The 22,896-nt window shown below is 32.6% G+C and overlaps 1 protein-coding gene across 1 annotated transcript in view; it reads left to right on the top strand.

The window, feature by feature from the left end:
- Positions 1-22,896, top strand: part of LOC129222416 (cell adhesion molecule Dscam2-like) — a gene marked incomplete in the record, with an annotated part of 184,272 nt that overhangs the window by 23,695 nt on the left and 137,681 nt on the right. The window contains 2 exon segments of the mRNA XM_054856926.1: positions 6,901-7,050; positions 11,813-11,930. Of these exon segments, the coding sequence (XP_054712901.1) occupies positions 6,901-7,050; positions 11,813-11,930 (268 nt within the window).

Here is a 22,896-nt window from a genome sequence, read left to right on the forward strand (position 1 = left end):
AAGTTCATACAGACTGAACACACTGTGAACTGATTTTCTCACTCTTATGACCACGAAAAATAGTTGTAAGTTTTAATATTTAGTTTATTTACAGTCATACAACATATCTTCAGCTCAGAGCAACAGTAAGATATCTAATCCCAGAAAAAACACTAATATATCTTACTGTTGCTCTGAGGCGATGATATTCATTGTAATTTTTTGGAATGGCATAGCGGTAGGCATTTTTCTTGTTTGCATTATCTTTTATCATACTGTATTATTATTTCATCTATTTAGTATGATTATTTCATCTATTTAAAGTTCTCACGTAGATTTATAAAAAAACACATACAGTGAAACCTGTGTATAACGATACTGTCTATAACGATAACCTTTCTATAACAATATTCTTTTTTTTTGTCCCAGCAAAATGTCAGCATGAATAATCAAACTGTCTATAACGATAACCTGTCTATTACGATATTTTTTTAAGTCCCAACAGTATCCTTGTAGACAGGTTTTACTGTATTTTCAAATGCAGAGCGAAAATTAAACCGCAGTGAAATGTTTGAGCTTTTTTTAATAGTTCCAGCTTACATTTGTTTTCTCTTATGTAAAGTAATAAGTTGGAGGATTTTTAATAAGAAGATACAAACAATTTTGTATGAAAAAAACGCGCAAAACGCGGCAATTATGTTAAAACAATTGCATGAATTTTATTACTGCTTGAGAAATAAGGCATTTTCAACTTTTATCAAAGCTTTTGGACAATTTTATGGTAAATTATTTGTTGTTTTTTTCTACTTGGTTGCCAAGTGGTTGTTTAACCATAAAACATCTCTAAACTAAATTAAATTTTTTAGAATTTTTTCATGGTTTGAACAGAAGTTTAAAGCCAAAGATCAAATTTTAAAGTATTTTTTACAAAATCACGCATTATAAATCTTTGCACATATCCATTTTATATGGCACTGAAATGAAATGTGTTCCGTCAAAACGATCAATTAAATCGTACTTCATTATGCGGTTTCTGAAACGGGGATAAGTTTTGAAGTAAAAAGGTTTGGATTTGGAGGAGAAAAAAATGTAGGGGAAGACCGCTTATATTGGACCACTGCTTAAATTGGACCAGGGTCTTAAAATCCAGCATAAAGTTCTGTGCTACACTCTGCCGGTGGAAATTCAAAGATTTGTGTCTGAAAACTTTGCGGATGAAGTTTCGTCATATTGCGATCTGCATAGCTTGAGTTACGATGTGATTTGTGTTGAAAAAGTGTTCGATCTTATTTTGAGAGTAATGTAGAAGAGTTAGTAGAATAATACTAAAATTTGTGATCTGAGAAAATTTCTTTTATACTATTATAAACAGTATTTAATGGGGATTCCAGCAATGTATTTTCATGCACGATTGGGAATCTTGTTGACAAGGAATAAATAAAAGAATAAAAAATGGCGTGTTTTCCTTTATTGAACCGAAACAATTTTCCTATATCGGACCGGTGCATAGTTGGGCGAAAACGCCAAAAAGCGCTTATAAATGGGGTTTTTTTTCCTATACCAAACCAATTGTGGATTAATAAATTTGCACAGGTCTACATCTTAGGTAATCAGAACTGTATTTTAGAGCCCTTCGTACACTACAAAGCGGCAGGGAGCTTTTAGAAAGTGAAAGAACCATGAGTGCTGGAATTTACAAAAATTGCTTTTAAGCAGTATATATTTTCTTCCTATTAAAGGCGGGTAGTATATTTAATTTCTCTCGTTTCCAACGATAGAATTAGGACGAAAACAATGAGTAATCGAATTCTCAAACCAAAAATCGGTTTTTATCAGCACCAAAAACTTCGGAATCCAAGGTTTTTTTTTTTTTTTTTTTCAAAACACTCTACAAAAAAAAAAAAATGTCCTCTTATGTCCTCTTAGAAATTAATATTAATTAGTCGTAAATGGTCTGTAGAAAGACCCTGAAAAAGAATAAGCTGCGTAAACCTGCGAACTTTGAACCCTGAGCCCAATCAAACCGAGAAAAATCCATTATAACATGCCTGTGTAAACAAACCAGCGAGAGAGGTTTAAAAACACTTTTAAGCGCTTTTTGGCGTTTTCACCCCACTGTGCGGTGGTTCAATTTAAGAATATGTAAAAACGCAAGCCTTTTTACTTATCACACAAAAGTGATGAGTGTAACTTTAAAACGTAGTTAGGATTATTTGAGCATATTTTAACACTAATTAAGGAAATTCATTTTGACTTTTTGTTTTTTCAAGCACACTTGCTAGAAGCTGCCACCCATAAAAACAAGGCTATAAGGCAAGGCAAAATATCCAATAAGATTCAGTTTCAGTTTCTTTAAATATAGTTTTTCATTTTGACTGAAATTTGGTCTTGTCTACGTTACTTGTTGACTGGTTATTTTATTAATTACAAGGACCAGTAGTGAAGCTTAAGAACATGAAATTCAAACAAATTTTTTATTTTTATTTATTTTTTTTTTGAAAATAATTTAGTGGTGGCATTTAAATAAGCATTAAGGATTACTCAAAATATAAAGGCTTATTAAAGCATTCACACTGACTTTTATTAAATAAGTTGCTTAGAAGCTTCATCATCATAAAATATAATTCTTTTCGTTTTAACCAGAAGCTTCAATTTCAGTTTTAATAGATAAAATTACTTTTTTAATGAAATTTGACTGAAATTTGTGCTTGTTAACCTTTTTTTAAGCTAATTTCTTTATTAATTACAAGCTACGCTAATTTCTATCATTCTTCGTTTTAAAAAATGTCTAAAAGGAGAAATGTGGTTCATAGGCGGGAAAAATAATGGAAACAGCCTTAAGTGTTTGTAGGATTGATGATATAGGGCTATGCTATAAACTTGGCTAACGATAACGGTGTAATAATGCTGCTTCTTCCAGCACACACTAAGCATCGTTTACAGCCCTTACACGTGGCCTTTTTCAAGCCTCTATCCACATTTTTCAATCGAACCTGTGATACGTGGGTGCGAGAACATCCATTGAAGTTCATTAGTCAATATAAAATAATAGAACTGTTCGGTGACTCTTAGTAACAAACTGAAAGTGTGACCAATATTCTGCAAATGGATTCTGTAGAACAGAAGTTTGACTTGTTAGTATAATTGTGTTTAATGACAGCGACTTTGAAGCAACCGAGTCAGAAATTTGTAGTCCAGATGAGACTACCAACGTAAACATGCTACATGTTCGATGTCAGCTGTTTAAGATGCACAAGAACAATGTAGGGATAAAATTAACACAATCCGAGGAATCAGTGCTTACTTCTCATCAAGTTATGATCGTCGGTTCTATTTATGATTTTGTTAATGTGGCGCACATATTACCTTTGCATAAAAATGGAAGGCAGAAGAATGAAACCTACTTCGGCAAATGTTCTAACGTCACTGCCACAGAAAAAAGGCACAAGACCAAAAAGGTCGCAAAAGACAAAGCAAAACAACTGGACTTGCAATATTTGCCGTAGAGATGCAGTGCAAAGCATGATTTAGTGTATGAAATGCAATCAGTGGGTTCATCAACACTGCGTCAAGTTAGCCGAAAGCAAAGGAAAATCTATTGCAAATCCTGTAGAAAGACAGTACTATGCAAGTTATTATATCATTTACTGTTACGGTCCAATTTAGAAAGCGAATGGTTCAATTAGGCGCATATATTTCTTAATCGAACTTTTGCAACTTTGTCAAAAATAATTTTAAAAAAAAAATCGTCATATTTAAGGAAAATGTAAGTACCTATGGCGGTTCCTAGTTAAATTTGGCTTCAGATGCATTATTTTCTATTTTTGTTTTGCTTTACATTTAGCTACACTGGCATCTTGTTCTTAGAGGGTCCAATATAGGCGGTCTTCCCCTATTGAACGCCCTGAATATATTTGTATACGATGATCCGAAGTTCCCCCCCCCCCAAAAAAAATAATAATTTGAATTTTGACATCTTGAATTCAAATTATGTTTTTCGCAATCACGAGTGTGTGTATGTAGGCGTGTGTGTTTGTGTGTGGGGGTATGTGTGTTTGTGTGTAGGGGTATGTGTATGTGTGTTTGTGTCTGTGTGCTGGCATAAGTGTGTGGATAGTTGTGTATATGAATGTGTGTGGGGGGAATGTGTATATGGTGTGTGTGTCGGCATATGTGTTTGTGTCTGTGTGCAAGCATGAATGTGTGGGTAGTTGTGTGTATGTGTGTGTATGTGTATGTGTATGTGTGGGTGTGTGTAGTTGTGTATGTATACGCGTGTGTGTAGGATGTGGAGGCAACCTGGAGACGGCTTTCGCTATAGGAGCAGCATCGTGAGGAGCCGGTCGACGGTGATGATGCGGAGGGTGGCGGTGGGAAAATAAAATGATAGGACATCAAAACAGTCAAGTGAGAACAATAAGCAATCGTGATTTCTCAAAAAAAATCAATGGTTTTCCAGAAAAAAATCAGTCGTGAATTTGCAAAATTTAAGAGTTTTACATTAGACTAAGATAAATTTAAGCAAATAAATAAGACATAGATTTTCATGTTGAAATAAACGCAAGAATTCCCGTCACATAAACAAAGCACTCAGTGTTTCGCAAAAGGCATGAATTACAGTGGCATACATATTTTTCACAAGAAAGATTTTGCTTAAGAGGGCGTGGAATCAATCTGTGAAGCACCCAAAATGAAACAACCCAAGTTTTTTCGCCAAGAATATCCGGGTCACTGGGATGGTGACAAACGTTGAAACAAAAGGAAAATATTTCATGCCAAAATGTTGCCAAGAATTTCAGTCTTCCGATCAGAAAGGAATACATACATCTCTTGTAAGCATCCTACTAATCCATCATGAAATAACTTTACGCTTCTACATTTCCTTCGCTAATGGAAAAAATAAGTTTCATCTACTTTCAAATGGAATCGTCTTTCATGCTTTTTTGCTTTATATATGTTGTTATGTGAAAGTAATAAAAGAAAGGGAAAAAAATAGAGTAAAACGAGATTGCAATATTTTTTTTTTCTTTGCAGAGTATACTGTTTTGGAGTTTTGTTGGAAAAATAAGAAAAAATAACTTAAGCATTTGAATGTATTCACTTTTAAGGGTCTCTTAAGCATTTAACTTTAATATTTTTTGTACTTGTTTATTCGCAGAAGAATATAAATCAAAATATGCTGGCGTGAGTTATAAGTATTGCAGTAAATATTGCATACATAAAAACTCTACTAACCGAGTCGGTTTTATATAAATGAGTAAGAAGTGTTTATCACTCAATTTAAATGAATTCGAATCTTTTTGTAAGATTTTCATTATCTGGATAAGCCTTACCCTTTTAAGGAAACATTTTGCGATTTTAAAGAAAAAATTATCATCAACATTAAGAATTGCATTACTAAAGGAAATATAAGTTGATAATTTTGGTGTTTGTTATACTTTATGCAACTGTACAGATTGTGGTTAAGTAGAAGTAGAATGAAAAACAAAATTACGTTATGCAACAGACGATTTATAGTCAATTTCGTTTAAATTCTGAATCAGTTTGATTTGTTTCAGAAAAAATATTTGCGTATGAAAATTTCAAGCACAGCTTAAAGTGACGCAATTCGAGAAAATAACCCATAAAAACGAAAAAAAAAAAAAAAAAAAACATGCTGGCATGTATGCATTGATTCAAATAAAGAGTATAAATCATGATTTCTTATAAGAAAATCGGTCGTGAATAACAGAAATTGAATATAATATTATACATGGATTCTAGACTTACAATTAATGATTTCCCGTTTGTTTCTTTTTCTATGCAGAAAACTTTTCTCCTTCAATTAGTACTTTGAAATCTTCAATAATGGAAGAAGAAATTGTAGCGAAAAACATTTTCGATGGGTTTCCTCATTTGTTTACATTTGTTTACATTTTTCCATTATTGTTTATCATTGACTAAAATTTTTGTAAACTATACGGGGCATTTTAGGATACCCACAAGAAATAATAACAATATGTAAAACCACACGTTGTGTGTCTTACCGATGTTTTTTTTCAAAGATATGAAGCATACTTGAAATATCACTACTTTGGCTTGCCCCTGATGTATATTTCCCCATTTCGCAACCAATTTACAATACGATGAGCATGATTTTTATAATCTTTAAACAAGGATGTTATATACTTTATTTCATCTATTGCTAAAGCGACAAGCGTGTAACAACACTTTTAGATTCAAGTGTGTAAAAATTAAAATGTAAACTTACACTTTAACCCCTTCAGTCAGAATTATGAAATATTGGATCAAAAATGTTGATATTTGGTACACAGTGTACTATGGTAAAGGGTATCTTATAGACAAAATTTTGAGTTAGTAGGAGAAAAATCAGAAGAGTTATAGCACGTCCAATATTCCGGACTTATATTTTTGAAACCAATATACAAAAACGATAAAATACCGAACAAACTTCATTATAAAATGTTCTACAAACAATTATAAGACATAATATAAGCGTTTGAAAAAATTAATTAAAGATTATATATTTTTTTAAAAAAATCAGGAAAAAATCTCGCTTTTCAGATGTAAATCCATGGTTGGAAAAATGAGCCACTCTCTATCTCTCAATCCTTATATGTCAGTGTTGTCAATCTCAAAACGAAAAATTATTTCACAGATTATAATAAGCAGAATGTAAAGAGTCAACTACAAAAAAAAAATCAACTAATTAAATCAATTATTAAATGATTAGCAGCTGTTTAAAGTGTATGTCCGGTATACCGGACACCAGGTCTGAAGGGGTTAACAATCAAATATGAAAAATATTTCGATCAAAATGATATATATTTTATACAGCTTAAAATGTATTCATTTATTTTTATTTAATCATTTAATTTTGTTTTATTTTATTTTATTTATTTATTTATCTATTTTTTGCAGATGATAAGTATACAGTTCTGTCCACTGGTGAATTGTTATTACATAAAATTGTGGATTCTGATGGACGAAGCAATTTTAAATGCCGAGCAAGGCATCGATTAACAGGAGAATTAGCAGTGAGTCCTACCGTAGGAAGAGTGATTGTAACAGGTATAATCCAGTTTGTTTCACTACATTTTGCATCAGACTAATGCTAAATTATATACAGTCAGACCTCGATATAGGGTCACCCGCTTATAAGGTCATCCCGCATATAAGGTCACTTTTCTCAAGTCCCGGCTCTCTGAATAGGAATTCCATGTCATGTATTATCGGATATATGGTCCGGTCATAATACGTTAATCGCTTATAAGGTCACTTTTGTCAGATTTCTTTGAATGATTTCAATGCTTAACAAATTCATTTCCAAGAATTCATCGCGATATACGATCCTTAAAAAGTGAAAAGTCGTTTTTCCTTTTAACGTAGCAGGTAGTGGACAGAATGCAGGAGTAAGTGAGCATTACGACAGTGATACTAAAATAGGAAGCAGTAATGCGTATGCGGGCACTCAGCGTGTACATATTGCACTCCTTTACCAGTTATGAGAAGCTGAAGAAATTTTCAGAAAATAATTAGAAACCATTTTGTTCAAATTAAAGTCCTGTATTAATTACAATTTTAAGTAAGGTAAGTTGCACATCAGTTGTTTGCTTGAGGATATTTGAATGCAGCTTTACTCTAAATGAAAGTAAAAATAATTTCCAAAGTTCTTATTGATTCCAAAAATGTAAATTGGTTCAAATCAATTTAACTGTAATAACCTAATTAACTGATAGTTTTGAACGTATTAAATTTTGAAGTGATTTAATGAATTAAATGCTTATTTATCAATGAATATATATGAATCGGTTATAAGGTCAACCGCATATAAGGTCAGTTTCGTGAAGTCCCGAGGGGTGACCTTATGAGCTTATATCGAGGTCCGACTGTAAGTTGGCATAAAGGAGTGGGTTATATAATATCTATTTTTGTATGATTGCAATCTTAAATTGATAGCACAGTTTGATTTATGTGAATGGACGCTAAAATTATTTTTTATTTCTAATTCATTTTTAAAGTAAGGTCCCCCCCCCTTTTTTTAATCAAATTCGTTTATTTGAGTTACAATGCCGCGTACCCAGCTGATTTGCAAGATTGTTAAGTGGAGATATAACTTGATCTATTTTAAGTAAGGATTTTTGAATTTATTAAGAACTTTATTACAAGCGTATCATCAAAATAGTTAAGAAAACTTTGCAAATGTATTGAATAATTACTGGTTTCATCTATTTTTTCTACTTACTTTTCTAGTATGGTAATATAAAGGTACGAAACCTTTTGGGGGGGGGGGGGGTTCTCGCATTGCTTCGTTGGATGAAAAAATAATCAATTTGTTAATCCATCAAGAATGTTTGAAAGCGCGAACAAAACAAAGCAATAGAAACACGATACAAATTGATAACTGCATCTTTTTCGAAATCAGTTAAGAATAAGAGATACTGTATCAATCGATAAATATTTATTTCAAAATGTTATATCAGTTATTAATAACTCAACTTTTTCAAAAACTGGGTATCATTTAAAAAAATATATATACCTTGTGAGCGATCTTTTTAAAATAGCTGGAAGAACGAAATAATCGTTGAAAATAAGAATTATTTCGAACTCAAAAGACAAAAAATACAACTTAAAAGATGCAATATATGGAAACGTTATTCTTGTTAAAATCAAATAAATCAGTTTTAATTCTTATCAATTAATTGAGCAATTAAAACATAATGAACGTTAATATGAAAGTCAAATGCAAAAGGAAAAGTATATACAATTCCTTTTTGCAGTGTCAAATTTTTATAAATATGCCAAACTCTTAATTGAAACGCACAGTCAATCAATTAAACATTGCTTTCAAACTAGTATATTAAAATAGTATTCTACTATATAATAATGTATACCATAAGTTAAAGATATTAAATTCCATGAACATTTAATAATCTCTTTTCTCGTTTAAAAAAAATACGAAAAATAAAATGAGTACTAAAAGTCGAGACTGACATACGGTTGAGATGTGATTAGTTAAGAGAAGCCTTCTGTACGTTCTTTAAAAAGTTACGTTTTGTTCAATGTTACAGTTCAGTTTACAATTACTTATGCATTCTTAAAATGCGACTGAAATTAACGAGAATGAGGTCGAAATTTTTTATCAAAATATCAGAGCTTCAGTTCTTATAATCATTCAAAATTTATTTATATTTCTTGCATTAATCATATTTGGGCATATACATAAATTTGCTCATACAATTTTTTTTTGAGCAATCACGATTGCTTATTGTTCTCACTTGACTGTTTTGATGTGCTATCATTTTAATTTCCCGCCAGCACCCTCTGCAGCATCACCGTCGACCGACTCCTCACGATGCTGCTTCTACAGCGAAAACCGTCTCTAGGTTGCGTCCATATGCTACACACACGCGCATACATACACAACTACACACACACGCGCATACATACACAACTACACACACACGCGCACACACAAATACATACACCTACACACATACAAAAAACACATACACCTACACACATACACAAACACATACACACACTCAAACACATACATACACACATACGCATACATACAGACACCTACACATGCCCACACACCTACACACAACTACCCACACACTCATGCCTGCATACAGACACAAACACATATGCCTACACACATACACATTCCCCACCACACACAAACACTCATACACACAACTACCCACACTCATACCTGCACACGGACACAAACACACATGCCTACACACACATACACATACCCCCTACACACAAACACACATACCCCTCCTCACACGCCTACATACACACACACACACGCACACACTCGTGATTGCGAAAAACATAATTTGAATTCAAAAGGTCAAAATTCAAATTATTATTTTTTTTGAAGAAGAAGAAGAAGAAAAAGAAGAAACTATTAGATTAATGTGTTTATTAATGGCCATAAACATGATTTTTTGTCTTCTCCCAAAAACCAACTGTTTTTTTTTTTTTTTTTGTTATATTTCAATCTTCTTATCGCGACTTTCTCACGTCAAGAACTACATTCAATGATTTATTGAACCACATGTATGTTAAGTATTTATTTTTATTTTTTTTTTGCAAGTGTACTACTGCACAAATTAATTTACTATCATTTAATATAAATAAATGATATTAAATATGTATAATGTCAAGTTAAGAAATTTATCTGCAATAGAATCAGTTAATATCCAAGTTCCTCTTTAAAAAATGTAAATATCAGTTTTGCTTATTATTTACCCTTCAGACGTGGTGTCCGGTGTACTGGACATGAACTTTAAACAGCTGCTAATCATTCATTAATTGAATAAATTACTCAATTTTTTTCGCAGTTAACTCTTTACAGTCTGTTTATTATTATCTGTGCAAGAATTTTTCATTTTATGATTGACAACATTAAGAAATAGGGATTGGGAGAATGGGACCGACTCATTTTCCCAACCACGGATTCTCGTCGCAAAAGTGAGGGTTTTTTTTCTTATTTTTTAAAAATATATAATCTTTTATTAATCATTTTAAATGCTTATATTATGTTCAGTAAGTTACCGCCCTATAGCCAGGGCTAAGACAGAAATGCGTGAAATACACCACCAGCTCAGTCATTTCCAGCCGAGGACTGCAGTTTCGTGCTTGTTAGCACTCATCAGCCCGGCATAGGAAAGTGACTGAGCTGGAGATGGAAAACCTCTTAAGGAAGCCAAGAGTGCCAAACAAACTGGTAGCTAATACAGAATTAACACTGACACGAATACTACATGAATAATTTTTACTGAATATACCTGCCTTGCCTTCAAAATTCGAGTTGAACCGAACCATTGCGTCGGTCACTCGTCTTGTCAGTGCTAATTCTGTATTAGCTACCAGTTTGTTTGGCACTCTTGGCTTCCTTAAGAGGTTTTCCATCTCCAGCTCAGTCACTTTCCTATGCCGGACTGATGAGTGCTAATAAGCATGAAACTGCAGTCCTCGGCTGGAAATGACTGAGCTGGCGGTTTATTTCTCGCTTATATTATGCTTTATTATTGTTTAGAGAATATTTTAAAATAAAGTTTGTTTGATGTTTCATCTTTTTTTATCTGAAATATGTATTTCAATAATATTTGTCCGGATTATTGGACGCGTCATAACTCTTTTAATTTTTCACCTATAAACTTGAAATTTTGCCTGTAAGACACTCTTGTCTCTCTTATTGTCTACCAAATTAAAACATTTTTGGTTAAGTATTTTAAAATTCCTTCTGAAAGGGTTATTTAATCTTTCTTTGCCACATTTCTTCTAAAACACAAACAAAAAATATTGCCCAGTATTTTTACTTAAAGTATGTGCATGGGCTCTGAAATATTTAAGCATAAAATTTCAAAGCATATAAGAATGCAAAGTGTATGCTCATAAATATACACATACATATGGGTTTCTTATTCGGAGTTAAAATCGCATTTCAAAATTGTCTCCTTAAAATATAATTAATAAACAACACAAACATCGTGTTTTAAAGATGTATACTATAGTTAAATAATTAAATAAATAAAATAGATTTGTCAGCATGGTCAACTCGTTTGCATGGGTGAGAGATTTTTAATCGTGTATCTACTCCAAGAATTCTAAACTTTGAATTTTAAATTCTATATATTCAAATATGAGGAACAATATTTATCAACACATGAATTTTCAAGTTCCTAAAAACATTTTTGCGCATGAAAGAGAATGAATTGTGCAGGTTTGAGGTGTGACCGCACAAATCATTAGCTTTTGATTGCGAAAAAAACTTTTTAGCAAGGAGTTAATTAACTTGTTGGTATTTCAGAACCACATTCTCCGATGGGACCAAGAATTACTTTCAGCCAATCACAGGTCAGAGCAGAAGAAGGAAGTTATGTCAGAATCCCTTGCGTGGCAACCGCACAACCAGCTCCCGTTTACAGGTAGATATTGTTTTATATAGTTAAAAATTATAAAACAATAAGCAAGGTAACTATGTATGTCCAAGTTACTTCTCCCAAACGACAGTGAACTGACCATCGAACCAGGTATCGATGGATTCGTAATCTTCCCGTCTTTATGTTTGGCTATTTAACATAATCCTCCGGCAATAATGAACGAAGATATCAATTAAAAGCTATTAATTATGACACTTATATTTCAACATAAAATCCCTATTTTTCGAAGGCTTTCCTCCATTCAAATTATTATTCAGCGCTTCATCTCAACTTTCCGTAACAATGCTTTTATTAAAATTTGTAGCGTGAAGAAAATCATTAAATGAAATATCTGTTGACATTTTTTTCCTCGAATATGAACAAATAATACTCTGGCTTTTGTTTTAAAGACTTTTCCTGTAATCGGGGGATTTAAAATGTTTACTTTTTCTTTATTTTTCCGTAATAATCTGCCACAAAGTTTTACTGATTTTTTTTTGTTCAAGCTTGAGTGTTGATCACGTGTCACTTGACATAACTTATTTTATTTGAAATAGACCGAGCAAAGCCGGGCGACGCAGCTAGTTATTTAATGTTATTTTTGAGTCCAAGTAGTAAGGTGAAACCATCTGTTATGAAAATATAATAACCTGAGCTGCCTTTAGGTGATAACCAGAAAAAAAAATGTTTAGCTGAAATTGTAAGGCTAAAACATATCCGACAGTTACATAGACCTTCTGACGCATGCAAAATTAAAATAAAGGCTTAGTTCATTTTTTTTTAAATTCATTTTTACTTAACTCTAAGTCAAATTTCAAGGATTGCTTTATTTAAAAACTAAATATTAAATTTTAATTTTCAACAATATTTATTATTATCATAAAATTCTTACCCGAAATGTCAATGAAGTTTATTACAATATATTGCATTGATATGGTAGTATACTGAATAAACGTTTCCTTTCTGAATCATACTATTCAGTTAAATGCTCAGGAAGAATATTCTTGAAAAAGTTTTTAGTATCCTTTTGGTGTCGTAGAGTTTTATATGAAGATTTAAGGCGGTGATAAACTGGAGTGGATTTATGTAACAGTAAAAGCTATAAAGGATCTGAGAAAAGTGTTGTAAATTTAAGTACTAAAAGGCAAATTTACAAAATGACCTACATGAAGACAAAGGAAAAACGTATTTTAAACGTGCAGCGTTCCAAAGAAAGCCTCTCAGAAAAATGTCCTAAAATGTTGAAAAGAAAAAAATAGAGAATCTTTCGAGATTTAAAATCAGGAAGATCATAAAATGTATCAGAAAGGCGACAATGACATGTCTGACAAAACCTAAATAAGTACATCTTTTCATTATTATAATAAATATTTTATTTAAAGAAATAACTTATATTCTTGCATACGTCCGCAAATTATTTTACATGTATTAAAGCATTTTATATTACAATGTTTTATTATATATATATATATATATATATATATATATATATATATATATCTTACTATGTACAGAAACTTAATGATAATGTCACAGCCATTGGAATTGCTAAAATGTCGTAGTGTGGAAAAATCGGCATACATTTCCTATTTGACGTTTAACAAGAACTTGCAAGGCTTAATTATTTACACTTGCGTTTGCAATATTTTTCTTGATTAACATATATATATATATATATATTTTTTTTTGCTATATCCCGGATTACTAATTATTTTTGATGTTGAAGTTCTATAACATTCAGTTTTATGATGAAAAGTATATCTCAATCCCGTGTTCTGAAAGTCAAACTTGGGGGGATAGAGTATTGGAGGAAAATAGATTTTGAAGGTTTGCCCTCTCCCCTTCTAAGAACTTTTAAGTGAATAGTCCAATTCAAACTTTTTTTTTAGTTTAAAAAAAAAAGAAATAACAACAGTTAATTTCATAAAAAAATGCATTGCTTTAGTAGAATGTGTTGTTATTCTTAAGTTTACTTCTTTAGCATTTAAAAAATAGATCCTTGTAACCTCGAAACGCGTGCATGTTGTATTCTGCAATTGGGTTCGATTTTTAAGTTACAATATTTCCTCTTTCCACATAAAGTTATGTCTTTATTTCGAACAAGATGGTTTTTTTTTCGATCAAAAGGTATTATTAATGCGGATGTTACTCTAAACTTTTGCCCAGTGCGGTTTTTTTTTTTTTTTTTGTAGTATTAATTAGTTTTCAGTTAAGTGTTTTATTGACTCTGAGAACCAAAGAAAGTTCTTTAACCTTTTATTTACTGATTTGGCTATAATTTAAGTTTACTTAAACTTGAAACTACTAGAATAAGCACGAAATTTTTTTATAAGTTATGTAAAGTACTAATACTTAATTTTAAAACGTTTGGCACTTATTTAAATTAATAAAATTTTGTGTTCAGCAGCTCTAGATTTTTTCCCATCGTATTCTCAATTTTATATTTTAATTTATTTCGCTCACAAGAGAATTGTATTTTTTTTTGGGGGGGGGGGTGATAAATTATTGTGCATGTAGCAAAATGCAATTTTCCTGCCCAAAACAACTTTGTTTAAAATAATGCTAGGCTGAAATGGAAGAAGCGAGCAGTAGTTCCGTTTATCATAAGCTGCTATGAAATTGTTCTGGCAAAAAAGAAGTTGGATTTGTTCCAGGAAAATTCCTTGTTTATTTAAAAACTAAGCAAAGCTCAAATTATGCAAAGTGCCGCATACGAAAACACTTTCATCTTGCAAAAAGAAGAAGAAAAACGTTAACTTGAATCACAACCGTATTTAAATTAAACAAGAAAGAAAAACTGTCCGAGGGAAAAAGAAATTTTGAAGAGACTGAAATGAAAAATGCATTTGGATATTTCATCAGAAAAAAAGCATGCTGCATAAAACTTCTGAATACTTTTTGTTTCATTTTTTAAACTGTCAGAATAGGGAAAAAAATTTAAATCGATAACATAACGAAATTTCCCCCATTGATTCGAAAAATAAAATGTAGCAAATGTTTTACTTTGAATTATGTTCTCAAAATTTTGTTAAACTAGTTATTGCATATGTGAACATCAGCAGAAACTATTTCCATATTTTCGGTCATTGTAAAATTTTCTGAAGCATTAGACATTGTTTTTAAAATTTTACTTTATCTACATCAAATTATAACGAAATTGATTATTTTGATATTTGTAAGATAAATTCAATAGAATGGGCAAAGAATACTATAGTAATAAGCAAAATAAATTGTTTTAAGGTCAAACGTATTTAACGTAACATGGCATAGATATTTTGTTATGGCAGCAACATGGTAAAACGCATATTTATTGTTTTTTGAAGGTGATAGTTGTAGGTGCCCTCCACGCGGGCTACTTTGGTCCAGATTTTGGAATTTTTCTCATTATTTTCTCAATATTTTTGTAACTATTCATATTTCCAAGCTGCTCCAACTTGTTTTACGCATCTAGATACCTCTTAATTTATTTTTTGAACAGTGATCAGTTTATTACCAAGTATTTCTAACCTTTATATTTCTTGTTTACTTGGGACAATGTTACCCTAGCGTTTGTGTTAGTTTGGCTCGAAGTGGTATTCCCTATTTAAAATCATTATAAAACTAACTAGAGCCAAATAAAGAAGTGTGCTCATAGGGAAAAATATTTATTTGAAAGAAAAATACATAATTCAAGAACTTTGAGTCGAACATAATTGTTTTTAAAGATTTCTTTCTTGTTGAGCAATCACGATTGCTTATTGTCCTCACTTGACAGTTTTGAATTCCTATGATTTTATTTTTCCTCCGCGTCACTCTGCAGCACCACCGTCGGCCGGCCGCCTCACGATGCTGCTCCTCTAGCGAAAACCGTATTCAGGTTGCATCACTTACTTCCCTACAGTTACACATACACCTACACACACACATATGCTTACACATATACCTACACACACATACAACTACACACACAAACACATACACACACTACACATACACACAACTACCCACACACACACATATGCTTACACATATACCTACACACATACAACTACACACACAAACACATACACACACCTACACATACACACAACTACCCACACAAACACATACACACACCTACACATACACACAACTACCCACACACCACACATTCCTCCCCCCACACAAAAACACATACACACAACTACCCACACAACCACTAACAAACATACCTCCCACACACAAACACACACGCCTACATACACACACACACACTCGTGAGTGCGAAAAACATATTTTGAAGTCAAGATGTCAAAGTTCAAATTAATTTTTTGAGCAATCACGATTGCTTATTGTTCTCACTTGACTGTTTTGATGTCCTATCATTTTATTTTCCCACCGCCACCCTCCGCACCATCACCGTCGACCGGCTCCTCACGATGCTGCTCCTCTAGCGAAAGCCGTCTCCAGGTTGCATCCATGTCCTACACACACGCATACATACACAACTACAAACACACACGCACACACACAAACACATACACCTACACACATACACACAACTACCCACACATTCATACCTGCACACAGACACAAACACATATGCCTACACACACATACACATACCCCCTACCCACAAACACACACGCTTACACACACACACTCGTGATTGCGAAAAACATATTTTGAATTCAAGATATCAAAGTTCAAATTAATTTTTTTCTTTTTTTTTGTTAAGTGTGTGTGATACCTAGTTATTGTCTCAAAAATAACCGATTGGGAGCAGTCACCTTTTCATCAGCTTTGGAGGTTGAATAATTTTATTAAGCTAACACCATTCGTAAAACAAAGGAACATAAGTGTTCGGTCACTTTCGAAACTTTTTGGCGCGTTTCATTGCTCTCAACATTCGCTCTTTCTTCTCTCGAATTAAGAGCTATCTTTAGAAACCTGAGCTTATTTCATTCTACAATAACAAAATTCAGTAAACTTTCCAACAAATTTAACAATATTTGTAAGAAGTAGATACAAGTGAACCTCCTGCAACTTTTAATTCCTCTTCATCTTCCGTAATGAAAGTCATGTAACTGAGGCCTGATGAATTGTGTCTGCAATCGCTCTCTCTCTCTTTATACGTTGCCGAGAATTCCAGGTTTTTTCTTGTGTTTTTCCTGTTTAGAGTCTTAATTTTAGCTATTCTTTACTTTTCTGAATCTATCTGGCGCATTTTTTCAAGTTTTTATGTTGACTCTAAGCAGGTCGTAATTTTTTGGTTAAGAGATATGTTGTCATTGTCAAATTAAAAAAATTATATATTAATTTGAATATTTGGCATCTTGAATTCAAATTATGTTTTTCGCAATCACGAGCGTGTGTGTGTATGTATGTGCGTGTGTGTTTGTGTAGGCGCATGTGTGTGGGTGGGTGCGTGTGTGTGTGAGTGTATGTGTGCATGTGTGTGAGTGTTGTGTAGCAGTGCTGTGCGTGTAGGCGTTCGTGTGTGTGTGTGTAGGCATGTGTGTTTGTGTCTGTGTGCAGGCATGAGTGTGTGTATGTGTGTGTGTAGGAGTGTGTGTATGTGTAGGTGGTGGTGTGTGTGTGTGTAGGAGTGTGTGAATGTGGTGGTGTGTGTGTGTGTGTGTGTGTGTGTGTGTGTGTGTGTGTAGGTGTGTGTGTATGTATGTGTGTGTGTAGGATATGGACGCAACCTGGACACGGTTTTCGCTATAGGAGCAGCATCGTGAGGAGCCGGTCGATTGTGATGCTGCAGAGGGTGCTGCCGGAAAAATAAAATCAGCGTAATATCAAAAACAGTCAAATGAGAACAATAAGCAATCGTGATTGCTCAAAAAAAAAAAAAAAAAAAACTTAACAGAAATGGTAAGTACAACTATATACTGCGGCGTAGAGTATTAAATAGTACTCATAAATAAGTACTTAAAAAACTGTCAGCTAATGTAGAACTGCTTCTATAAGGATAAGTTTGAGAAGTTATGAAGGCACATTTTAGCACAAGGAACGCAGAACCAGTAGTATTACTTCTTTAGCAGTGCAAAAAAACTGCTTGGTATACATAATTGAGTTCTTGTGAATGCTTTCTAGTGCAATCAGTCAAAATATGTTGAACAAATTTGGTCCTGAAGGTTGACAGAGGACGTTGTATCATTTTCTCCATTTGGGCCAAAGATAGACCCTAGGGCCAAAGTAGCCCGTGTTTACGGTACGTCATAACTTCCATTATTCTTACTAGTGGTACCCGCACGGCTTTGCCGGTGGTAGAAAGTTAAAATGTCATTTGGTTCGCCTGTATATTTATTTACAAATAATGGATGATCAATTTCTTCACTGTATTTTAAAATTCCCTCAAAAAACGGAAAATGTACTGGCAGCAGAGTTGCCGACAATTTTCCGTTTTTTTACAGAAGTGGTGTTTTCCATTTTTATCACGGATGCTTTCCGTTTTTTCATGCTGACACTTTCCGTTTTTATCACGGACACTTTCCGTTTTTATCACGGACACTTTCCGTTTTAAAACTGCTATTTTCCGTTCTCAATCGGAATATTTTCCGTTTTATGAACTGATGGTTTCAGTTTTTAGTGTACATATTTTCCGTTTCATGAACTGATGTTTTCAGTTTATAATATAAATATTTTCCGTTTTATGCACGTATATTTTCAGTTTAAAAACTATTATTTTGAAAATATAGCTGAGCAATTAAAGCATAATGAATTAACATTTGCAGATTTTAAAAGCCCATATATATATATATATATATTTTTTGAAAAACAGCAAAAAAAAAAAAAAAGAAAAGAAAAATAAAAGCAGTTTTATTAGAGCATTTGCACGAATTTCTTCATTAACTTCCAAAAATTTGTGAAACTTCCTAAAAGTGAGGAAACACATTTTTACTATGCAGAAACTATGCATCTTTCTCTTTTGAAGGTATAGAGGGAAGATATAACAGCTATCTGGGAATGTATTTGCTTTGCATTTTATTGTATTGAAATCTTTTATCAACAAACGATGGCAAAATATATGAAATAAACGCAAATCATACCAACTGTTTTTTTTTTCTTTTTTAAATCAGTCTTCACCTCCCCTTTAAATACCCTCCTCTCCCCCTCCCCCCGACAAAAAAAAGTTCCTGTAATTAACTGTGCGATGTTTTATTTAACAATAACTGCCATAAAATTTAACTTTATCAAAATTATTGAAACTTATCAATTGTGCATAGTTAACATTGTTTTCAACAAAACAAAACATTTATTACAAGTACAAAATCATTTATTGCAGATCTTGTGCTACACAATTTTTAACATTATTTGCTTGTGCCAATGTCGAATTAATAGTTCGCTTTGCTTTCATCATCAGTACCATTGTTATTTCTGCATTCATATATAGAGATCAAATAAGATTGATAGGTACAACTGGGCCATCTTTCGACGATTCCAATTTTTCACAATTAATGTCACAAACCTAAATTACAAGAATAAAAGTATCAATGCATTATATGAAAAATATTTAACACATGGACTTTTTATTGAATAAATTACCAAGTGTCATGTCATAAACATGCAGATGAAAACATCAATTACCTACGGTAAGATATTTGACTACATTTTTTCTTGACAATGAGGTAATACGCTGACAGCAAGCAAAAAAGTAGTCAACAGCACTGTCGAAATTTGGAGAGAAATTAGGCATCTTACTTCAGAAACAGTTAATTTGTAAAAACCCATGCATATTTTTTTTTTGCAACAATTTTTAAATTAATACTTTCAATTTCAAAAGTGGCAGTGTGGAGTAGTAGATATGTTAGAATTGAACGTGCCAGACAATAGCTCAAAAACAATTCTCGATCTCTTCTAATTCTCACTTAGTTATAGTTGGGGCGAACCTAACCTGGCAGCCAAGTAATACTGAGCTTCGGATATGCTTAGCTTTCACAATGCTTCCAGGTTAGGTTTGCCCTAACTATAGTAAGTGTAACATTTTATTTGCTAACTCAATTTTTGTTCCGAACATCATTATTTGACTCTCAAGAAACAAAACAAAACTTATCCATGAAAAAATAACATTTTAGTAGGTTATAAGAATTGTTTCGAGAATATTATTCAATAACTTCAAAAGAACTGTCATGAAAGGAATCATGAATTTGGGAATCACAATAAATATCACGGAGTTATACCTGGTTGTTTTTCTACTATATTCTCTCTCCCCCCCTCACAAAAAATCATTATTTTTTTATGTTTATAATTTGTCCTTGTGCTGTGCTTTCAATCTCCTTTTGCATTTATGTGGAAGGATGCAATAATGCACAATTGCATAAATTCGTATAAAATTGCAGCTGGTGCGGAAATAATTTTTTCAGTGTATATGTTATAGTTGAACTCAGTTCAACGAGAGCCAAGGTTAGTCCTTCTTAGTTTGGTCGCCTTAACCCCTCCCCACATAAAACTGTAAAAATTATATTATTCCGATTCTGACTGATTATTATACACCTGAAAAACTTTTCATGGAAACTTTTTTTTTTCATAAAAAAATTTATTTTTGAAACAGTAAAATATTGTTAAGCTTTATTTCTCAGGGCCAATCGGGTTTTTAAACTTAAAGTATATCCTTCCGCAAGCGGAAAGACTTCTGTTTAACATCAGTTACTCTTTAAATTATCATTGAATTCGGTTTACAGACATTCTGCATTTTAGAACAAATTGTGAAGTGTGTTGGGTTAGGATAGGCTGTTTGCTTCATTAGTTTTATTTGCTAAGGCAGCTATGTCGTTAAAACTAGATTACACTGCAATAATTAAAAATTACTTTTGTTAGACTTAAAGCAGAAAATTTTCATGTGTGTAAATTTTGTCGTCATAATTCATAGTAATCTAGAAACTGATAAACAACCAGCCATTTGTGCTGAGTAGGGCAATGTGAGGCAAAGTGAAATAGTTAAGATTACTGAGCTTTTTCAAAATGAAAAAATTAGAAATTTATTTTGAAAATTATAGTACGTAAAGAAAGAACATTCTATTTAAAATAAAACTAACATTGAAACTATTTTTTAATTTTGGCAGTAAATTTGCAGTTTTTAAAAAAAAAAGTGGAAAATTTCAACTTTTTTTTTTCCATTTAGCAAAGTGAAAAATGAAATATTTTATTCAATTACTAGTGGTATTCGCACGGCTTTACTCATAATAAAAAAATTAAAAAGGTCTTTTGGTTCGCCTGTTATATTTACAAATAATGTATAACGAATTTTCAACAACAACTGTCAACATGCAATTCCATGTTCCCTTCAAGCACTTTTAATAAATCAATGAATAAAAACACTGGAATATGATGTCGAAGAATATGATTGGCTTTGTACTGATATCCCGAGCCGGTAAATGTGATATTTTGTTTTATTTGCTTCAAATGTAATTTTTAGTTACAATCAGGGGCCTCGCAAAATTCAGTTACCCACAGCACTTGATGTAGCTACGCCACTGCTCCTCAGTATTGAAAATCTCAAAGTAACAGGTCAGGCACCAGATCTACAAATATACTGGATCCAACAGGTCACCGAGGTGACTAAAAAAAGAAAACAAAATGTCGACAAGTTGTTTTAAAACAAGACTATTTCAGAAGCTAAGATTTTCCTAATTAACTCGGATATGTAATTTGTCGGTAACCTACAATTTCTTTTTACCTCTCAAGAGTTCACATTTTTTGTCGAACTCCTGCATATGCATACTATATTCATTATACTTGCATATTTATGTTTCCAAATAGGGCTGGGCATTGTAGGGATTTCTACATTGTGATGCATATCCAACCTTACATCACGATGTTATGATGCATCAAAATGTACAATTTTTTTTCTTTCTTCATTTCACGTATAATTGCTTGTTTAAATTTTAAAAAATACATATATTCTAAATGAAAAAAATATAAATGCTACAAACACGTTCTAGCACCAGCAAAAAATTGTCAAAAATAAAAAAACTGTGTACAAGGTAGCACTAAATATTAGTCATCTGTTTTGAAATTACAATGAACCTATTTTTTCAATACAAACAGAAGCAAGCTTGTGGAAGCAATATCATCTTATATTTGGAAAGAGGTAACTCAAAGCAATAAAATTCGTGCATACAACCTTTGCTCCTATTTTGAGATTTCATTTTGCTTTGTTTTGTAGAGTGATTATTGTGACAGTGCGATAAGAATCACACTGCCACACTTTTATTATCCGTATATTCCTGCCATTCCAGAATCTATTTTTCAAGTTTTCATACAACGCTTGCCTTTGAAGAAGATAGTTTTTCACCCTTCTTTCTCCCGCGCTAAATAGGTTCATTGAACGCGCAAGACTACACCCCATTACACTCAGAGTGAATCCCTGCTAAATCTGCCGTTAGAAAAATGCGCCGCCGCCGGAGGAAATTACACCATTTCCCTTTGCATACAAAATCTATAATTTAGCCCAATTTTAACTTTGGCTTTGATTTTTATCATGGATGGCAGATATTTAAAAGAAATCGAAACAAGGAGATCTGGAACTCTTTCTTGACGCGTACTCCAGCACGTTTGAATAGGGAAGTTTTCGATTTTTCAATTTTATTTTTATATGATAGAGTAACATGTATGAACATCATAGGTGAAAAAATTTTTGCGATACGATAAGTAGTTTTTTTTTAAATTAATTTTTAAAGTTCAAGCCCTTATGACGTCAAACGGCATAGGAAGTGACGTCCGATAGGAGAGAAACGCTAGCGAACCGGTTCCCATGTCATGGGAGAAACCGAAGAACGTGCATTCGACTTCGAAGACGAAACGTAAAAGCTTATCTCCTCGTATTCAACTCCTCGCGTTTCTGGAACATTAAACCTCTCATCCTCTCGGAAATATTCGAATATCACCATTGATATTATTTGAGGAAGATTATTTAGATTGTGCTTTAACGAATCCGGCCTCCATAGTGTGTTCAAAAGGATTATTGAATTTCTAAAAAATAAAAATATCAGCGCGCTCAAAATGT

The sequence above is a fragment of the Uloborus diversus genome, chromosome 5 (assembly GCF_026930045.1).
Source record: "Uloborus diversus isolate 005 chromosome 5, Udiv.v.3.1, whole genome shotgun sequence".
In the NCBI taxonomy this organism is placed as follows: Eukaryota; Metazoa; Arthropoda; class Arachnida; order Araneae; family Uloboridae; genus Uloborus; species Uloborus diversus.